Consider the following 21,240-nt stretch of genomic DNA (forward strand, 5'->3'; position numbering starts at 1 on the left):
GGAAGGGGCTGTGGCAACAGCAGAGCAGTAGAAAAATCTGACTGACAACACTCCACCCTGTAGACACAGGGCATAGGTGACTCACAAAATAACCCATACCCTCCAGTGACCCCCTCCCACCACTGCCCACCTAGCTGGTTCTGTGCAACATGTGCACCACCTGTGGTTAACCCTACCCCACGGATGAGCCTCTTAACGCGACTAACGAAATAAGAACGTCATGTTTCAAAATCTCATCCCCATGTTGACTCAAAACTCGACTCTTGCACTGGAAAAGTCATGGAAGGAGAGGGCTGATAACAGTCGCTCCTGGTGTAGATTACTGTGATCCCTGTGGGGAGGGTTTCTTGTGTGCCAGACATGCTACAGTATATAACCGGGCTGAGTAAGACATACTGCTGTCTCACTTAAATAGAAATCTGTCTAAAACATAAAAAGGTAACTTTAAACATTCTCCGCATAATATTGTAAATATACTTCTCCAGGTGCCATTTAGGATAATTAAAGGAGATGTTCTTGAGTATAAAAGGTTTTTGTGAATAATGGTTTGCTGAACAGCTACAGAGAGAAAATCACCGTCAGTCTGATCTCGCAGAACTGCACTGTGACTCTCTACACTGAGAAGGTTCAAAGAGATGCTGTAACTCCACAAACTAAACATTTCCATTCCTTTGCAGCTGAGCTGCACGATGTCAGCTCTGGATCCTCTCACAGGTGAGCTGAGGTAGAGGAAATGAATCTGAAAAGAATGCTACAGCACAATCTCCATGAGCCTGAACTCCCTGCACTGTGCAGCTCGTGGCTCATTCCCAGCTTCCGGGGTGTGAACCTCCTCTAATTTAACACGCAGGGCTGTGCAGGGCTGAGTCGGGCTATCTGTACAACTGCAGGGTTTTATTTAAATGCAGGGGCGTCCAAGGTGTAGCCATTTCTAAAACAATTAGCAACCTGTACAATAAGCATTTCATTGCACTCGTGCATCTGACAAATAAACTGAGCTGAATTCATATTCCAGCTCTGCACCAGGCTGTCAACTGGAATGGTCGCAGAAAAGACTTTCACCTGTATCCACCCCAACGTCTCGAGGTCCCAGGCAATCCATTCTCCCCTTTAGAATGTAAAACACCGTAAGATAACAAGGCGACTGCACAACACCGTGTGCGTGTCCGTCCTGGCAGGCTCCCTGTCTCCGCGCTGTGAATTACTCAGACGCCACAGATATTGGGTGATGAATTGCTCGCCATCACTCCGGACAGAGGAGTTTCGTTCCTCCCACAGCGCTGGGGCTTCGGCGGAGACGGGGCCGAACACGGGCTGTGCTCGCCCTTTCATGACACATTTCTGTGACAGTTCCATTATGAAGAAAAATGAATATTAGATATGAAAGGTCTGTCTCCTCTGGAGCGGGTGCCGAAGCAGAACCTCGTGTGCTCTCCTTTCCCTGGGAAAACGAGAACAGAAAAAGAATTATAATCAGCCTCATTGTGCCCAAACAGGCTGCTTTAATGGAGCAGATTCACAGTAAATGCCAGTTTTATCTTCTAGTGGAAGTTAAATTGTCAATTCACCAAAGCCGTAATTGTCTGAACAATAGACATTGAAGAGTTTTTCTTCTCTCTTTCAGATGAGCACAAAATGGTTTCTTAGGAACGTGACAATCCCGCACTAACACACGCTTGATTTTTATTTTGTGTTTTGCAATAACCACAATAATAGCGCTACACTTGCTTGAAATGACAGCCTAACAAGCACTCAGACGTGCATGTGTGACTTTTTATTACCCACATGCAGCAGCAGCAGCAGCTTTTCTTTGCCGGGAACACAAAGGTTTTCCTGAAGACAGTGAACAGTAAAAAAATCGCGGTTCTGCTTCTAAATGAAATTGTACTCCCAGCATGGTTTAGATCCATCCCCTACATCAAACAGCTTTTACATCTCAATCCTATCCACTCATGATTCCAGTGTGAGTGGGTATTATATATATATTAATATCAGCAGGATGGCATGGGCAAAAGAAATGAAATATTACAACAGTTAAGTCAGTTCTGACAGCAGCCTGAGTGGTGAAATCCACTCGCTGATCAGGGACGATCGTGCAGCTTCTTCCATGAGCAATCCGGGCGGGGAGAAAAAAACAGGCAACATCATGCAGATGTTTCACAGAACACGGAAACTAATATTCACAACTATCTCAGAAATGTTATGAGTTCTTAAAGCCTAACACGATGCATTCAATCATGTGCACTAGATCCCTAACTTTGACCCCTCTGATGCACTCTAACCTGAATACTAATGATGACAAGAGTAGGCGAGAAAGCTTTTATAAATAATAAACCACAGGTCGGCTTATCCTCTCAGCTGATGCTGCATAAAAGAAAGCTTTTGGACCCTTAAATAATACATCTGAATGGACAGGTGACCAAGGGCCTGCTGGAAGATGGGTTAAGCTGAAACTGCTGTTTTGTTTCTTCTCCTCTCCTGCTACGTTGGTCTCACTCCATTTCCTCCCTCGGACCTCCCTCTTTTGAGGTTGACCACGTGGTCACAAGAGCTGAATCCATCTTTAATTTCCAACCTGATGGAGCCCATTTGGCTGTCTAGTGAATCTCCCAGCTGTGCCCACACCTTGTCTCCTCCTCTCCCCAGACCACCCCAAAGGGACCCCTGCAGACACTACACAAACCCCATCAGCTTTGTGCAGACTATGAGTGAGTCGCTATTCCTCTAGATGACAGAGCTTTTTAAAAGCAAGCCACATCCTGAATTCTGTATCACTGAAACCCATTCAAGAAAGTTCCAAAATGCAATCACAGTTCAATAATGACTTGTAATTCACAGGACTCTGGTGTCTGCTCACGCAGTTCAGGATGTTGAGAAATCCCAAATCTTTTTCTAAAAAGGAGCCATCATCCTGTTTACAGATTATCCACTCAACACAAACACATCTCACCTACAGCTGGCAGTGACCCAAAGGACCTCAGAGGCTTCCCTTGTCTGAGGTCTGAAATGGTATGTATCATACCTTGAGGGCCTGTGAATCAAGTTAGAATTTAACAGCCTATATTTGTCTGATTGTGAAAATCAAGTCTTTTCTGTGCATAAACACTGCAGTAAAACCAGATTTATCTGAAGTGCTTAGAAAGAGCTATTAAACGGAAAGGGGCATCTAACAAAAAATAAAGGTATAAGGTCAAACTGAACAAATTGTATTTCTAAAGGATTTTAAAAGACAACCATCCTCACAGCAGCAAGAGACATTTTCCAAGAGACATTTTGACAATCTTCCTGCCGTTACCTTTTAAAGCCTCTTCCTCTCTTTGTGCTTCAGCAATGAGGGCTGACAGGAAAGTACAGGAATCAAGTTTTAATCCTATAAAGCTAAGAAACATCATTCGACTCCTGTGAACAACTTCTTCAGATAAGCACTACGTGACTGAAAATGTCCTTATCGGAACAGATTTGATGATACATTAGAAAAAAAATCTAATTAAATGACCCCTAGTCAGTGTAAAGTATAATTTAGCGCCAGATTTCAGAACCTCTCCCACAAGATATCTCCATTATGTTAGCAATAAAATATAAAAGTATTGCATCAATCTTCTTTAGATCAGGAGATCTTTACTGCAATGAAGCCGGTATGAGCATGTACAATAGTTTAACCTTTTTGATGCTTGATTTGGAATTAAAAAATAATTTTATAATTATCCATAAACTTTTTTGCAGCAGTATTTGTTTCACAGGACAGTAAACAGCCTGCTGTTAGTTTCACATCTAGACCACAGACCTGGGCAGATGCTGAAAGCAATCACAAGACAAACAGCAGCTGCATGCATTCCAACACGAAGCAGAGACAGCAGCAACAAAGAGCAGGTTTCAAACAACTATTTCCATGGGATAAATTGCTCCTGCTGCAATGGAGACCTCAGAATAAATGCTCTATTCAGTGTCATTAACTTCTGAGGATGTATGAATCACTGATTGACTTTAAAGTAAATGTGAATGTAAAAATAGGTTTCATAGCAGAGAATGTAACTCAATCGTTTTATCTTGTTTGGCTGTTAGTAGCAAATTGTACGAAACACAAACAAGGGTAGAAGGTACTTCTTTAATACAGAGGGTTGTGGGGGGTGTGGACCAGGCTACCCAACTAAGTCATCAAAGCCCATACCTTGGCTTCTGTCAAGAAACAGCTGGATGAGATCTTCAGATCATCTGACTACAAACTTCCAACCAGGCCAGATAAGTAGAAGAACCTCCTCTTGTTTGCAACTTTTCTGACGTTCTGAATTGATCTTGCCCAGCTGGTTCCTGAAGGATTCTTGATTTAGACTCCACACATGACCAAGTGCTGATCAAACCAAAACCCTGGAGGATTACATGAAGGAGAAATGAAGGTTTTGGGAACGTCCAAGGCAGCCAGAGTGAGATCTTACAATTCCAGCTTCACCCATCTTACTGAAAGGAGCTGCTCTATTAGTACATGTTAGCACGTTCACCGGATTCCTGTTGAATCAGATTCCAGACTCACGTGATCATGATCATCCTTCACACACGTTCCACTGAAACGCACACCAGCAGCAGGTCTTCCCCTCAGCAGAACCCAGAAGAGCAGGAGAAAGGGAAGAAGAACATTCAGCAGTATACTTGTACACCCCATTCACCCAATGTGACCTACAGAGACTAGGTGTCCACTAGGCAGCAGTAAGGACAGGAGCTGGGCCCCCGCATTGCCACTGGACCGCCTAGGCCTCAGGCGTCATCAGCAGGGCCCAGTTCCATCGCAAGCTGTGATCACGTCAGGCAGCTCTTCCACTCTCCTGTCACCTCCTGCTCGCGCCAGCAGGAGCTGTCTCCCACAGCATCAGAGAATACAGACACCACCTCCGACCCCTTTCATTCAGTCAGAAAAAATACCCAAAAATCTTTTCTCAGCCAGACGTTGGTCATGTTCCTGTTTTTTGTTAGGTAGCCAAACAGACAAACCTGCTCTCATTAAAAAGCACATGTGGCTTTGTGGAGGAGAAGTAGGGTATTCGCAGCACAGCAGCGCGATCTTCACGTTTGAGAACAGGAACAAGCACGGGGCAAGGTGCACTTCCTCTTCTTGCTGACCCTGTGGCCGGCTGAAAGCTCTGCCTGGCTGCGACTCCACAGGGATTCTACAAGACAGAAAAGAGGCAGGAGCCTTCGAGACACACACAGCAAGAAGCCAGTGCAAAAATGGAAAAGTGCACAGCCTCCATGCAGGTTTGAAATTCACCTCCACCCTCACTACGATTCCAAAGCTTCAAAGCTTTTAATAGCAGCAGCACAAGAATCTAAACGCCAGTTCTAAAAGGAGCTGGCGCAACTGCGAAAGATTTTGCAGTGAGGAGTTCGCCGTGGAGCACGACCACGACCACATGTCCTACACAGCATTCTCCTGGCGCCACCTGGTGGCAAACATCGGGTTTTATTCTTTCAGCACATTGTCAAGCTGGACATGCCTGCAAACTAGCTCATAAGAATTTGAATGAAAATTATTTTCTGTATTTTAAACATCCACTCAGTTACACTGTTTAATTATAGAATAACAGAAACTGCAAAGTTCAGCATCAGCTTACTTCCTCCTATAGCTCTCACTGTTCCAGACAATGTTTTATATTTAACTGAAATGTAGAGTAATGATAAAAGGCAGTTTTTATATAACATACATAAACTTACAAATGCACATGATGAAGAGGATCCTGGGTTTGAGAAGCACAGGTTTAAACTGGCCTATATCTTATCTCTGCCACATATAGAGAAGAGCAGTTAAAGGCACAATGGCCTTCAAAAAGCAATGAAGATTCATCATGCATCATATAGCAACAAGAAAAAAGCAGCCTCAAAGAACCAGTAACTGCCTGACTCATTATAGACCTTAAGATAACAATAACGAGCTCATTAGCAGCTCACAGTAGTACTCACCTATCCTGTACAGACACCCAGATGAGATCCTGCCTGCTACACTGATTTATTTGACAAATAACTCACAGCAGACTTGGCCCAAAAACCTCAGAGCAAAAAAGACACAACATGACGTCAACTTTTTTCTTTCTTTTCTACCTCTGAAATATAACAGATTACACAGGAGCTCACAGGAAAAAAATCAACTGGTACTACTCCAACAGAGACTCATTCAATTGCACAAAGGAACAGAGCATGTATTCGTTTTTAGTCACTAGTCCAAAAATTAATTTTCTAAGATATGTCCTCTGTACCCTAGAAAGAATTGATTAGATGCTGTTATTAGTTTGGGGGAAATGTTAGTCGGTCTGTTTGCCAGTTTGTAAAATTTCACTTTATGAATACATCCTGAATACACAAGTGAACAAATCTTTCTCACCTCTCCAGTATTAACCCCAGTTTATTTCTAATAATATGGACAGACCCATGAAGACAGATGAAGATATATAAAATAAAAACATGAGAAGCAAGTTAAAATATAAAAAACTCTTAGTTTATTTTCATATGTACATTTCAAGGCACTGATAAACTGTACATGTTTTTTCCTCCTGGGGCATTTGAAATTTGAATAGTGTCAAGATTTGTCACTAGTCAGGTGCCACTTAAAGAAACAGTTAACTCTAACACTGTCACACTGGAAAAAACCAAGCAGCACTGCCATATAACAAACCATCGGTTGCACCACTCTGTCCGATGGGGGCTCAACCAAACATCTACTAACCTTCTTCAGAACTTCAATCTTTCAGCCACTGAGCTTTCACTTGGCTCACATTCGGCTGAAACATCAAAAGCCCAAAGAACACAATGAATGAACTGGTTAGAGGATATTCACAAGCTTGTGGGATTTTCCAAACAAAAACGCAGTATGAGCAGGGCTCAGAGCTTTTTATTTTGCATTTGTGCAAACTGGCCAATAGGCTCAACACCGTCTTGGATGCTGGATGAGCTACGTCACCAAGCCTTGCTCACAAGCTGGTCCAGCAAGATGGAGCACTACGGCAATTAGTTAATTAACTGATGCAAGATACTGGTCATCAGTCGTCAGATCTCCTGAGCTTTGATTACACGTTGCTGAATCGAGGTTATCAAATTCAGAAAGCGTCTCTGGTTTCCAGGAGAAAGCTCAACACAGCTTTTATTAAAACTTCAGTGTGCAAAGGGGTGTCATTCAGTGCTGGTGCAGCAGATAAACTGTCAGGCTGTTGCTAGGATACACACTTGATGCCTCCAAGTTCATGCTGGATAGCTGTTTCACTGGAGAGTCTACACATTGTGCTCTTGAAGGTAACAAAGCATGCCATTTAGGTTATGTGCAATAATTTCCTTTTTATCAAAGCACGTTGTGTTTGTAATTTATGCAACATGAAATGTTAAATTAGTCAGGAATTATGGACAATTAAAAATGTTTTGCTTTTGAGACAAAAGTAATCCTACTTCAGAGGATGACAGTCCTTTTCAATTGCTGAATAGCCTTTTTTATATAACCAGAATTGGTCAAAATTGTAAGTTATGCCCTTTTAACTATTAGTTGTAGCAGCTTTTTCAGTAATAGGTTCTTCTGTTAAAAACAGTCAGCCCTTCAAATTGAAAATAAAACATCAAGGCACTGATTTCTGTTGGTCAAGTATTACAGCATCACTTAAAATCAGCCAGAAGAAAATATTACACACAACCAAGCTTCAGTAATTATACACTGAATGTAGTTCACAAAACTGACATTATTAGAAAGCCACCTTAAAACACATAAAAAGAATACATATATAGAAACGCTAAAAACGTAGAAGAAAATAGATTGGAGGAGTTGAGCACGTCTAAAGCATAGAGAAAATGAACCATCTGTTTAAAAAATACAATTCATAAAGAAGTGTAGATGCTACACATCTTAGTATAAAATGTTGCCACGTTATTATCAGCATAGGAAAGGTGATAATTTGGCAACTACCTAATGCAGACTGAGTTTTTCTTGGTCTTGGGAGCTTTCTGTTCCATATGGCTCTCACAGCCCTGGAGTAGCTCTCCATTCCAGCTAAGACATCCAGCACAGATAAGACAGATCAACACTCATCTTTCTTGGCTCAGGTGAGACTGGACATTTTATCTGGAATCTCTGTCGTAAGCAGAGAGAATATAGTGACTTTCAACTCATATTCAGAGAAGTGGTACACAAGCAGAATAACTATTTTCACCTAGTGTAAGTCTTCCCAAGGATATTTCCCAAGAAAAAGTCTGCGCCAAGCCTTGTCTGTTAATAAAGCTGCAGACTGCAGGCTGTGATGGCGAACAGAGAGTTCCCTGCATCACAACAGGACTGGATTGGAGCTGGGATGTCTCCGAGCGAATAAGAAGAACCTCGCACTGTGGAAGTGCCAAGAGGATGGGTTCCTGGTGTGCGGAGTGAGGCGCTGGCAGGGGTCAGCGGTTGGCCCTCTCGCTGACCACGTCCTGCAGGCGCTTCAACAGGACATCTTCGTTCTCCTGGCACAGCCTCTTGGCGGGGGACTCCGAGTCGCTGTCCATGGTGAAGGCCCTCTTCCGGCTCATCCTCTCGCCCTGCTTGATCATGCTGTTGATGTCTCTCAGGTTCTGAGAGAAACATCAGAGAGACCTGGGTTAAAGTCAATCGCTGCCTTTTGCACAGATATCTGGCTAAACGGGTTACAAGGCACAAGGCTTCTTCTCATCTACAGACTGCCCCCAAGCACTGCAGGTCAAATACACGGACAATCAGACAAAAAATGGCTTTGAAAGCAAAAGTAAAGACCCAAGAAGACTGCAACACAATCTATCAACAACACAAGTAATAATACCAACACTTAATAGCACAAATTATTTTTCCCCCCCAAGAGATAACATGAAACAAGAAGAGTTTTAATTTGCTTCAGCTGGGGCTCAAGTCTTACAAACATTCATAACCCATTTGGAATGACAATAGCTTAGAATCACATCGCTTTGCAAATGTTTTGGAATAGTGGCACCTAAAAAATACTTCAGTCTATCTGCTTGTGTTGCAATTAATTCATTCTCCCCCGCTCAATTTAAAGGGCTTCCCTGTATCAAAAGGATCAAGAACAGGGTACCATAAATAATAGCCTTTCCTTCCGTGACTCGGAAATGGAAGAAATGGACATACAGTAGTTCACAGCAACACTCTGGTCCGACAACTGAACTGTCAGATACAAAGACAAATCTACAAACCCAAATGGCATGTTTCATTGATCTAACACACATTAGTGGAAAGGTGCAGAAAGAAATATCGGAGCCTCTGACAAGCTAGTGTCAGGAGGCGAACAGCGTTACCTTGGAGGGGCTGCCACTGAACCTGTACGTGATGGCGGAGGAAGGGGTGACGCAGGAGCCATTCTTGTGAGGGGAGACGTACACCGAGTGCCTCTGGGAGACGCGACGAGGAGACAGGGGCTGTGCTCTCACCGACGGGAATGGAGACAAGGGCGGGGCCTCTCCCTGCAGGAGAGGAAAACACGAAACTCGAAACCAGAGCCACCTCCAGGAGCGCCCTCGCATGGCCGGCATCCTGTCTTCGAGCGCATTCGCTCTTCACTCACAACCAGGCGTTTATAGCCAATTCCCCACCTGCCACTTATTCATTCTGATAACAGGCTCTAAAAGATTCAAGGGAACCAAGACACTCAACCAATATGAATCCCTTTAGTTTGTCCTAATTAAGCTAAACATTGTCCAGTAGAAGTCATGTGTAATGTTTTGTGATGTATTCTGATGTACAGGAGCAATGCGTGTCCATAAGACATTTTCCCCAGGGGGACAATAATGTTTATCTTATCTAAACATTTAAACACACTATTTATCTGGAAGTGGTCAAGTGAGGCTTGGTTTTGGTATGTATGTTCAATACAAAGAAAATGGCAATTTAAAAAGGCAGGAAAATTGAGAAGAGACCACCTATTTTATCTGAGTATTCTTTATGGTCTATTCTATAAAGTCACGATGTGCTAGAATAAACATGCATCCGGTACCCTGTGGTCAAGGCTTGATCTTGCGTATTTCTGGGCAAACTCTTTCATTCTCAGCACGTAGACGGTATTGTAGAACTGGATGAGGTCGCCTCTGTCCTCTGCCGGGCCTGCCCTGGAATCGCTGTCCCCTGCAGTGGCCGCCGCTGTCCAAGGAAGAAAGGCAGCTCAGAAAGCAGCAAAGAAACGAGAAACCCGAACAGACGCAAACCATAAACGAGCGTCAAAACGCTCTGCTACGACCCGAGACGTGTTCACACAGCGCACAGCTGTTGTGGTTATCAAACTCCATCAGGCCGAGGATTATAGAGCTCGGAAAAGCAGCATTCAAACATTCCTGGTAAAAGTCCTACCATCACGGGCCATGCTGGGAATATCGCTGTCCATGCTGTGCCTGTCTGGCGACATCGCTCTAGGCCGCTCCTTGAGAAGGACGCTTCTGTATACCTGAACAGAAAAGACGAGGGACAACAGTGTGTTAGCGGTCCTGCACTTGATGGACATCAGAAAGGATTCACTCGAGAGGAGGCCTTTCGACCCCCAGCTGACTGACCTACGTGCCTCTTCCAGTCACGTCTGGAAAGACAGCAGCTTTAACAACATGGCTGGATGCACGCATGACCCTCTGCAAGCGGGGTGCACCCCCTAAATAAACGCTCTTTAATTCTCCCGAATCCTCCAGTCCTTGCTTCAGGGCAGGGAAGTTATCTGCTGGAAGAATTTGGCAAGTACCATCCAGAATTTCACCTGTTTGTACTAATATAAAGCAAGTGTAATTTTTTTAAACAACACCCTAAACCCTAAACAGAATGATTCCTCAAGGTGCAGATATCAGGGTAAGTGCCTTGTGATGTTGAGGACGTATTACTTACATGACTGCTGGCTTGGGGTTGGCTGCGGTAGCACTTCATGATATCCTGAAAGGTGTGCTCTTCTTTGGTTACCTGCAAAAGAAACCGGCAGGTTTAAAATCCTTAAAAATAAATTAACAAGTAGGAAAGTGCAGTTTGGAAACTTCCAAGTACGGTGAAAGGCATAGTACTTTTACTAATATTACTTTTACTTTTTAAGTAATATTAAGTACTTTAATATTTGCATTAAAGACCTTACCTTCGAGACAATATAAACAGCACAGAGCAGAAGCTGGTCTAAGTGCCTGTCCTTCATCAGGTCACTGCAGTGCACCAGTGAGCACTCAAAACACGTCCAGATCTTCCTCCGCAGCTCTGCGGAAATGTCCAGTTTCAGGCAGAGGTCACGTAACCGCACACTGGCCAGGTGGTACACCTGGGAAGGGGGTAAAATTAAAATGAAAAAAGTCTGTTTTTATCAACACAACAAAAAGTTACACCCTATGCAATGAGGCCTGCTCCCAGCTGTGCTTGCCCTGCTCCTTTTGCTCACCTTCCTAAAGAACAGCGCCAGGGAGCCAGTCCTCCGGGGTTTGCCAGCGTTGTTCTGGGGTTCTGGTGCGGACAGGCCCGGCCCAGAGCGGCTGGGGGAGGCAGGGAGCAGAGCCTGAGCTGTGAGGGGGCTGCTTTCTCCGGGCTGCACCTGTATAAACGTGATTCCACCCACCTCATTTGCCACACCTGGGAATACACAAGAGCACGAGATGTATGATGTAAGAGTTAAATCAGATTACTGACACAGAGGAGGGTTAATGAGCAAAATTCTAATGTGGGATGAGTTGAAATACAGCCGCTTCAAACAAAACTGATTTTTTGGATGTCCCTGTTTAGATATATACAAATGCTTCAGATACCATGTATTGTATAAGCATGTAACTTTTATCTGAAGTACGATTCTGATTTTCTGCTTTTATACTCTCTGAACAAAAGTCTACCTATACAAATACACAGTAAATATTTAATATTAATCCACAAGGAGAAAGAAATTAGCCTTCGAGGTCCCATTCACAGATGGGTTTTGAGATTCCTAAATAAAACAACTGTAATAAAGCTTTACTGCATGAGAAATGGCAATTGGTAACGGAGAAAGACCACATCCTGCAAAAAAGCTGAAACGGCATGCGCTCGCTCAACGCTGGTGCAGGCTGGGTCCTCACCTTGCACAGGTATGGCGAGCTGCTGCCCGCTGGTGGTGGTGACCATCGCGGCCGCCATGGTTAACAGGGTGCGGGCGGGAGAGAGAGGCGTGGCATCTCGAGGGGTGGAGGGGGTGGAGACAATCTTCAGCCCTCCCCCGTGAGAGATGGAGATCTTCCTGAGTGGCGACTCAGGCAGATTATCGTCCCCGAACAGACGTCTCTTGGCACTGCCGGCAGTGGGGGAGCTGTAGCGGTCGTGCAGAGAGATTGGGGAAGGGGGGACGTCTGCAGAGAGGTCAGACAGGTGTAAGAACATTGCTCAAACCCCACAGGTGCGTACAGCACGTGGACCAGTATTAACTTTTTAAGTACAAGACAGTTTTTAGGAGCTGGCAATAACTGCGAGCTGATCAAGTATTCCTAAAAAACGGCTCCTTCTCAGTGTAAACCTCGAGACCCTAGACACCTTGAGGGCCGAGGGCCCCGAGCAGCACAGTGGAGGTGCTCACCTTTGCGGGCGCTCCCGCCCAGGCCTGTTCTCACCTCCCTCAGCCGCGGGTGAACGATGGGCGACAGCGCGACCAAGGGCAGGTGGGCGGGTCCACTGCTGCCACTGCCGGTCTCAAAATTGCTGGGAAAGGTTACCTGGAAAAAATGACGACTGTTGCATTGAGCACTGAAGTGCGTACGGCTGGGCTGACCAAAGAGCTCACTGTGCACTTTAACTACTTCGATTATGGCCTAGATAGCGTTTCCCTTAGTTTGCTTTCATCTTCTCAGACCTAAAGACCTTAATTCCAAACAAAAGCTGCAAAGACCGAATTTCATCCACCACTTCCTAAATCATTTGCCTTTAACGTAATGGACAAAACATGCATTGCTGAGATTAAGGCGCAGGCCAGGTGTATCCAAATAAATTCCTTGAGGGCTGCTGTGTCCTAGCTTTTTACAATTTTAGTCATTATTATGTCCCATAGGTAACAGTCACCACTACTTCTCGAGTCCTGAAGTCCGACAGAAACCAGCCCCATCACTGGTGGGACACCCCTGGGCCAGACACACCCCGCACTGTCACAGCAGCTTTCCTTACCTCCTCCACTGTGGGAACCTTGCTGTGGGCTGCCTCCAGCGCCTCCCACAGCGCCGAGCCGCTGCTCCAAGCACGGCACTCCAAGATCTGCTCCTCAATGTTGTTCAGGTGCTTGACCATATCCCTGGAGAGGCCTTCTTCTGACCGGATAAACACTTCTATCACCTGGCACAGAGCGTGAACAATGAGAACAAGACAGAGGCAGAGAGGGAGGAAAACAGGGACACGGGACTGGAAAATCAGGACGAGACTTACACAAACACACTGTACTCAAACCCCTCTTATGAAACAGAATGTCTACTGAATGAATTACAATTCTACTGCTTTTTTATGTTATTTAAAAATATTTTCCGAAAACTACATTTCCAAAAGAAAATGGAAAGAGACACCGACCTTCACACCTTCATCCGTCAGAAAAGGTTTAACGAACAGGCCTTCGGCTTTCACACACGGAAAAATGCAGGGAAAACCGCGCCCCCCCCCCGCCTACCTTGTAGAAGTAGAAAGGCCGCAGATTGAGGATGTCGATGATCCAGGGGAAGGTCCGCTGAGAGCTGTAGGCAAACAGCACCACCTCCAGGCAGCAGGCCATCAGGGAGCGGTGGAAGATATCCTGCTCCAGCAGCACCTGAGACAGAGCAGAACTGCTGAGCAAGAGCGAGCAGCAGGAATGCACGGCGGTGACAGAATACCATTCGAAACATGCTCAGACACAGGGCTTTGGCTTTGAAAACAAATGTGCTCTAGTTCATTTGTATTTCGTTTTTTTTATTAATTTGGTTACAAAGAGCCACCATGTGAGGAGCTCAATTCATTAAGGCTCCTCTTTTTTGGCCATAGAAGATTATGAAACAATAAACCTATAAAAGGTTTTCTGACTCATAATGGATCCCATTTATAATTATTTTTGTAAAACATTTTTTCCAACTGTCTTCAGCCACTTTGTATTACCAGAAATATATTATGTTCTGGATACTAAATGACAATCTGAACTCTAGCCACTAACATGAAAAACATAATTCCAGATACTTCAGAAAAGGCAAACTAAGAATTATGATGAAATATGTGTCATGTTACATGTTTCAACTAACAGCCTTTCAAGAGCTCATGAACTTACAGCCATGTCTTTGCCATGCAGCCTTCGTGTTTCCAGAACCATGACGTTTTCCAGTATTTTATAATAGAGAATTTCAGCAAGTTTTAATCGGTTATCTGCAAAATCTGAAAAAATACAGCAATTAACCTCATGCAATAGCTACTACAAATGTTAAAATGACAATATCAGAACTTTTTTTCTGATCAAAGAAAATGTCTTTAGAAAAAGCATTCATATAGAAAAAAATCTTTCAACTAACAACACAGACGTTGTAAAGCAATAATGATGACTTTTATAAGCTTCTGATAAGCATGTTCTTGAGATATGGTTTCCTGCAGCTGTAAATGAAGGTTCTCTCACCCATGTGAGATGCAGCATGATCCTCAGTGACTCGAGTGTAGTGCTGACGGAACAACTCTCCCAGAGTCTTCACCCGGTTTAAAATTGTTTCTGTGGGGTCTCGGGAGCAAGACCTTCAGCAGTGGGAAACAAGAATTGCAATTAATCAAACAACACTACTAAAAAAGATGCCAATCACATAACACTACAAAAAAAACAAGATTTAATACCACTGACTGAGAAACTGATAATGCCACACCCATCCATTAAAGGCCGGGAACAAAAATACCCCAGATGTTTTGAGATTAAGAAGTGGTCAACAGAATTTGGTCTAGTTAAATTTGTCAGCTTCACCGATGAGCCCAAAATAGAAAACAAAGTAGGGGCTATAAAAGGAACTCAAGAACACTTAAATATTTCAGAAAAGATTTCGCTGATGTTGAAATCATTTAATCTTCTAAACACTGTGGGGAAGCAATTTAAAGGGCAAACAATGTATATCATATTGACAGATGCAGAATTAATCAGTGCGCTAGTAGGATCTCATTCACAATATTGTGCATAACTTTATTGGCCAGGCAGTCAAAATGACCTCCCTCTCTTCTTGTACTTCATAAACAATAAATAAATTCAAAAGACAATATCTGGAACACTCAGGTTAATTATTTTTAGCTCTCCCCCACTGCTCTAACATCTCCAGTAGTGTTAACACACAGGACAGCAGAGGACACTGGGTCCCAGCAGAGCTCTGCGGCTGGGCCTGCCGTGCTCACCGGAGGATCTGCAGCAGCTGCTCGCTGGGGGCGTTCCTGAGCCCCGTCACCATGCCCTGCAAGCGACTGACGCTCTGCGTTGCTGAGGAAACGGGGGTCACGATGGCCTCTTTCTCCTTCAGGTATCGCCGGCCGGTCAGGGGTGTGGAGGGTGCAAAGGACCGTGCCTGTGGAGAAGTAGTCACCGGGCCTCAGCTGCATTCCTTTTTAGCTGTTCTCCAAGCGGTTTGCATGCAGCCTCACTCTCGATACAACAAAAGCCAGCATGAACATCACAGGTGCACTGCTCTGACTCATAAAGCAGAGTCTCATCCCAGTTGAATTCTATTACTTAACCTCAAGGCTTGAGCAGAAACCGATATAATGAGATGTCAATATTAGAGCCTTGTGATGGGTAAGGGAGATTTTAGATTAGGGACTCTTAACAAGAAGTCCTAGGCCTTTCCCAGATACGGATTCAAATACATTTGCAAAACACTAGTCAGCGATTAGAAGGTCTCCCTTTGAAGATCAGACATGAATACCATCTTAAAAAACATTTGAAGACCATCTGCAGTAGCCTGTGAACCCATGGCTGCTGGCCAATGAGGAGCTGGTACCTTGTCGAAATGCTGCTGAAGGTTGCACTCCACCTGCATACGAGCGGACAGCCGGCCCTCAGGGGGCTCCACAGACACCTTGCGGGGCGTCCCGATCTCCTCATCGGCGTCCGCCCCCAGGAAGACCCTCTCGTCGAAATCCCCCACTGTCAGCACATACTCCTCATACTCCCTGTTGACTGCCTTGCTGTTGTGACAGAAACAGGGATTCAGAATTTTTCTCAGCATTCATCAGGGGCACAGGAAAGAGCCAACACAAAACCTAAACAAAATGGACAACCTTCAAATTTGTTAAAAGACTGTAGCTTAATTACAGAACAGATCTTGATCAACTATATTTGACCGCGATAAGAACTGCTCGACTGCAAATGCTTGCAATTTAAAAAAAAGGAACTAACCCTTCCCAAACTTGCTTTAAATTAAAAAAATAAAACTTAAATATAATTACTTGCAAATAAAGCTCTGTTCAAGATGAGCATAACGATGCCAGAGCTGCCGTTAACCACTACAGCAGTTGCTAGTTGCTGACAGGCATCCGACTTACTTATTGTCAATGAAGTTGGTAGTGTCAAGCAGTTCAGTCAGGGTCACTTGGTTTCCTCTCAAGATCTTAAAATAAAGAACAAGCAATAAAACTATCAATACATGCCAGTACTGTACCTTATTAAGATTAAACTTACAATTATATCCACTAGCTAAAAAATACATCTTTAAAATGCTAAAATACACTATGCATCAAAAGAAACATTTTTACTTCCAACTATATCAATTTCACAAAGAATGTTTGCAGGTTCTTGGTCACTGCAGTAAATCAATTGGTTGTTAAAGAACATTTGTTGTCAACTGTGAATGTGACAGGCCAGTAGCAAATAGTGGCCACTATTTGAAGCAAGTCAAGCTCTACATCTGAGACTTGTGCTTTGCTGTCCTGTTCCTCTCGCAGAGCCTGGACAAGCAGGTGCCTGTTCACAGGTCTCTGAGCCCCAGATGCTTTGTCCCAGGTCACCCTACAAATGTTCAGTGGGGCTCAAATCCAACTGTCACATTCTCATCTTGCAAGAAAGCTAAAACCTGGGGAAAAGTTGATCAAAATTCAGGACAGACAGTAAAGGTCCAATGTATGAAAAAGATGTTACCTGTCTCTCAAAGAGTTTATTAATGTAAGGCTTGAAGTAATGCTCTTTGATTCCCTTAGCCTCCACCACCAGTCCATCGTGGAGCTCACAAAGCTTGTCGATGACACAGAGGGGCTCCTCAGGGGCACTATAATCGGGGCTGTGGTAGTCTTTGGGCAAACCTGCAAAACAAAGAGTCGACACTTAAACAACGATAGGAACACTGTGCATCCCAAAAAGTGTCCATTTGTTACTGCATGCTGAACTACTGTCTGGATGACTTAGCTTCAGTGTAACAGGTTAATCAATGAGAAATATAAATGAATTAAACAGTACTACTACAGCCAAAATGAATTAAACAGTAAGAGTTCAGTTACCCAAATGAATTCAAGAGAATGCACAACAAAAAACATTTGCGTGAAATAGAGTAAGATTCTTTAGAGAGATTAAATTGTTTTCACTGGAGTAAATCGTAGGAGCTTTTAAAACCCCTCCAGTGCAGAACTCTTGAGACAACCAGTTTCTTAATTAATAATTATTAGTATCAAAAGAACCAGTAAGATTTAAGTGTATAAAACACTGCAGTGGAGAGCGTGAAGGCTGTATATTCAGACAAGACCCCAATACGCAACAGGCCCAGCCCATTACCTTTAAAGAGAGGGTTGATCAGATCCTTCCTGTTTGGGCACAGCAGTGCATTCCCAAACACCAAGTCCAGGCAACAGAGCAGGAGGTGGTACGAATTCACCAGGTCGTCCCCGATCATGCGGAAATTCCCTGAGAACAACAACAGGTAAATTGGCGAAGTTCAAACGTTACTGCTGTTATATACATAAATGTAAATCAGATCTGCATGCTGAAAATTGATAAAAACATTACCTTTTGTGTACACAAAGAGCGTCCAGCAAAACTTAAAAACATCACTGACGTGGCAGGGAAGGCGCCTGACGGAAGAAAAAAACATTCAGGTTTTATATTGTTCCTTAAAAAAATAAAGTAGTAAATAAGGCGACTGAGACAGAGGCAGACTCTGTGGCTGCGTCAAGGAGTCTAAAACAATGCCAGTGAATAGTCAGGCCGTCAGGGGGAGCAGCATCACTGAACAATTCTAACTGCCTCACAGGCAGCATGGGACTCACAGAGGTTTCTCTACCCTTGAGAGTGCCCCCTGGTTCTGGTAAAAGACCTGTAGCAGCCCTGATAGTGACTTCATTAACAACATCAGTCCCACCTTGGTGGAGTATTAGAAGAGAGGAACTGGCCATTCTGAAGTAAACAGCAACGCTACCCCGCGCTCCAGCTGCTGCAGGGATGGCGGCTCCAAGGCCGCGCGGGGACAGAGAGGGGGTCGTACCTGTGCTTCCTGCTTCGGGCCGGCCGAGGCGGCTCCCCCTGAGGATCCTGAAACATGTCCACAAATATTGGCTCGAACTTCTTGAAGATCACGGTCGAGACCTCGAAGTTTCTCTCCAGGCGTGCTATCCTCTCCCGGAACTCCCGGGACAAACTGGACATGTCCGCCCACTTCTTCATCTTACTGAAGAACTGTATTAAGCTGGGGTCCGGGCGAGAGACAAGAAACGGGGAGACAGAAAACAGCGCAGGTTATGTCGGGGAATTCAACTGCAGAGACACATGTTAGATCAGCTTTTCTAGACCACATGAATAAAAAAACAAACATTCTTAGTTGGTCTTTTCCGAGAGGGAGTCTTTATTATCCCCGAGGGGGCAATTTGTTTTACAGCAGCAGTGCTGGCGTACAGATGGGTGGAAAAAGGGTTAGGGTTAAGGTTAATCCGGTGACCCGGGGAGAGTGGGGGCTCACCTGAGCTTGGAGGACCTCAGGATCCTGGTCAGGGAGACACAGTTGCCCTCCATGACCCCCTTGCCCACTGTGGGGGTCCAGCCCTTCCTGCAGGCGGCGTAGAGAGAGCAGGCGAGCCAGTGTGCCACTTCACCCTGCAGGATGAGCAGAATATTATTATATTATCTTATTTCCCATAAATACAATAGGATTCTTATCCACACTATTCTCTCAGGACATTCGCAGCACAGCAGATACCACACAATACATTACAAAACATAGTGACAGAATGTACAGACAATAAACAAAACAATAAATACATGGTATAACCTAATAACAACAATCCTTAGGATGAGCATCACAGACCAGAACCTCCAGAGCAGCTACACACAGGATAAAGGGCATTTTGTTAAGTGAAAACCCCCTCTCCCCCGTCACAGAGCTCCTGGATTTGTCTTTCCTTCCATGCGTGAATGGGTGTGGGCTTCATATTACAGATGGGAGGGTACAGCCATCGTCAGTTTGCGTTTCAAGAATGTCTATTCCAGCCGGGTCAGTTTTTTCTTTGGGGGGAGGGAGACTGCTCCGAGTTTAAAAAGATGCTGAACACCTACCGACTCCCCAACAAGCATCACTGTTACCAAGAAGAAATACGAGTAGCTGGCTGCATCAGCATGCATGGGCGGTGTGGTGGCTCTGTGGCTCAGGATCTGCGCCTGTGGCTGGAGAGTTGCCGGTTCAAATCCCGCGGCCGGCAGAGGAATCCTACTCCGTTGGGCCCCTGAGCAAGGTCCTTAACCCCATCTGCACCAGGGCGCTGTACAATGGCTGACCCTGCGCTCTGACCCCACGCTTCTCTCCCTGTCCGTGTGTCTCATGGAGAGCAACTTGGTGTATGCGAAAAGACAAATTTATTCCAGGCTCAAATGTATTTCTGATGAAGAAATTGTGTATGGCTAATGAAGTGATCTCCTATCTTCTCCTAGGCTGCAAAGGAACAGGTAAAGGTTTATTCCCTGCTGAAAAAGAGGTGCCCCATGAAGGAGGCTCCGCAGAGAAAACGCTGCTTTCCTTTTCAGCCTGGAAATCACCTTTACCTGCGCCTCTGCGAGAATAAATACTTCGCGCTTCGAGACCTCGAACTGAAAATGCGCACAGCCAACCACTACGAACAACACAAGCAAGAGCAACACACAACAACACACGCCGCCCCCCCCCCTGCGCCGCGCTGGCCAATGGCGCCCCGGCAGCCCCGTGTCTCCGACACACGCCCCTCGCTTCCCTTTAAAGCCCCCGACCAGCCCCTGCCCTCCCGTGTCCCCCCCGTTCGGAAATCACATCAGAACTGCGACATGTTCCCCCTGACGCGGCCGGCACACAACAGACCGGGCTGGGCCAGCGATGTCAGCCGGGACCCCCACGTAAACAAACACAGAGTCGCTGGGCGGGCACGGTCCTGCTCCTCCGCTGCGCGCAGGAGAGGCGGAAGACAGGGGGGAGCGGGGAAACACACCCGTTTCGGGGGGACAGACGGGGGTGTGTTGTTTACAGACGGCGCGACCCTGGCGGTGCAGCTCAGCTGCCGAAGTTCATTCCGCCGGCTGCGCGCTAACAACGACCTCCGGGGGGAGGGGGGCGAGAGAGACACCAAAACACAAAACGACAATAAGACAAACACACACACACGGACACTGCCGATGAGAGCTTCCCGAGCGCTTACTGCGTTTGGAATTAAAAAAATAAAACCCCGTAAAGACGTCGCAGCGGCGGCGCATCCTGGGTCTGCCTCACCTCCAGGGTGTATGTGTCCCAGATGGCCGTGAAACTCTGGAGGGCTTCCTTGCCCGTCTGCTCGTCCATGTTCAGCTCCTGGCACAGCGCCTCCAGGGTCCGCCGGACGTGGCCCTCGTCCACTTTCCGGGGCTCGGACCCGGCCTCCGTGCCGACTTCGGGCATTTCTCCGCCGCCGGGTCTATTCGCCGAAAGCGCAGCCTGTTTACCTCAGCGCAGCCCCCCGCTCCGTCCCTCCGGCTCCAGGACCGCTATCCCAGAATGCCGCGCGGCCCCAGTGGCGCGAAAATCCACCCCGTCCTCCACCGCCGCCGCTCAAACATGGCGGCCCCAGGATACACACTGTAGTGTCTACCGAAGTTTCTGTCTTTGTCTCTTATGTGGTGCTGTATCGGTCCTCCGTTAGATTAACAGTTTGGATAAAGGTATAGAGAAGTCAGTCAACTCTGAATTTGGTAATTAGGTTATTGCAATGTTTTAAAAGATTATTTTTGAACGATTTAAATCATACCTGTAACCATATCATTATTTAACACTTCCATGCAAATATGTATTTTGTTGTTCCTGTCGGTTTTTTCTTCTGTCCGTCAGTACACCAACACTGCT

At 45.4% G+C, this 21,240-nt stretch overlaps 1 protein-coding gene across 2 annotated transcripts; it reads right to left on the reverse strand.

Annotated features, from left to right (window-relative positions):
* Positions 1-6,459: 6,459 nt before the first annotated feature.
* Positions 6,460-21,167, reverse strand: rbl1 (retinoblastoma-like 1 (p107)). Of its 2 annotated transcripts, XM_088607930.1 has the most exons (22): positions 20,635-21,152; positions 18,865-18,998; positions 18,394-18,594; positions 17,919-17,983; positions 17,688-17,816; positions 17,061-17,221; positions 16,469-16,533; positions 15,925-16,111; positions 15,326-15,492; positions 14,574-14,686; positions 14,235-14,338; positions 13,608-13,745; positions 13,118-13,282; positions 12,537-12,672; positions 12,046-12,312; positions 11,382-11,569; positions 11,088-11,264; positions 10,850-10,921; positions 10,331-10,424; positions 9,981-10,123; positions 9,286-9,450; positions 6,460-8,571 (listed from the first exon to the last, which is right to left on the reverse strand). In XM_088607930.1, the coding sequence occupies exons 1-22, from the start codon at positions 20,797-20,799 to the stop codon at positions 8,401-8,403; spliced, it is 3,207 nt and encodes a 1,068-aa protein (XP_088464056.1). In that variant the 5' UTR covers positions 20,800-21,152; the 3' UTR covers positions 6,460-8,400. The 2 variants fall into 2 exon arrangements, with proteins under 2 accessions (XP_088464056.1, XP_088464057.1); XM_088607931.1 differs by lacking the exons at positions 6,460-8,571; positions 9,286-9,450; positions 9,981-10,123; positions 10,331-10,424 and adding an exon at positions 10,532-10,685 and having other exon boundaries at positions 20,635-21,167.
* Between the last annotated feature and the right edge of the window lie 73 nt (positions 21,168-21,240).

Source organism: Lepisosteus platostomus, chromosome 15 (assembly GCF_059453375.1).
Source record: "Lepisosteus platostomus isolate fLepPlt1 chromosome 15, fLepPlt1.hap1, whole genome shotgun sequence".
NCBI lineage: Eukaryota > Metazoa > Chordata > Actinopteri > Semionotiformes > Lepisosteidae > Lepisosteus > Lepisosteus platostomus.

Coding starts and splice junctions, on each gene's coding strand:
- rbl1 (XM_088607930.1), bottom strand. CDS start 20,799: ATGCCCGAAGTCGGCACGGAGGCCGGGTCCGAGCCCCGGAAAGTGGAC. Junction 17,222..17,687: donor GATCAACCCTCTCTTTAAAG/GTAATGGGCTGG, acceptor TTTGTTTTGCAG/GTTTGCCCAAAGACTACCAC. Junction 16,112..16,468: donor ACCAACTTCATTGACAATAA/GTAAGTCGGATG, acceptor CTGTCACAACAG/CAAGGCAGTCAACAGGGAGT.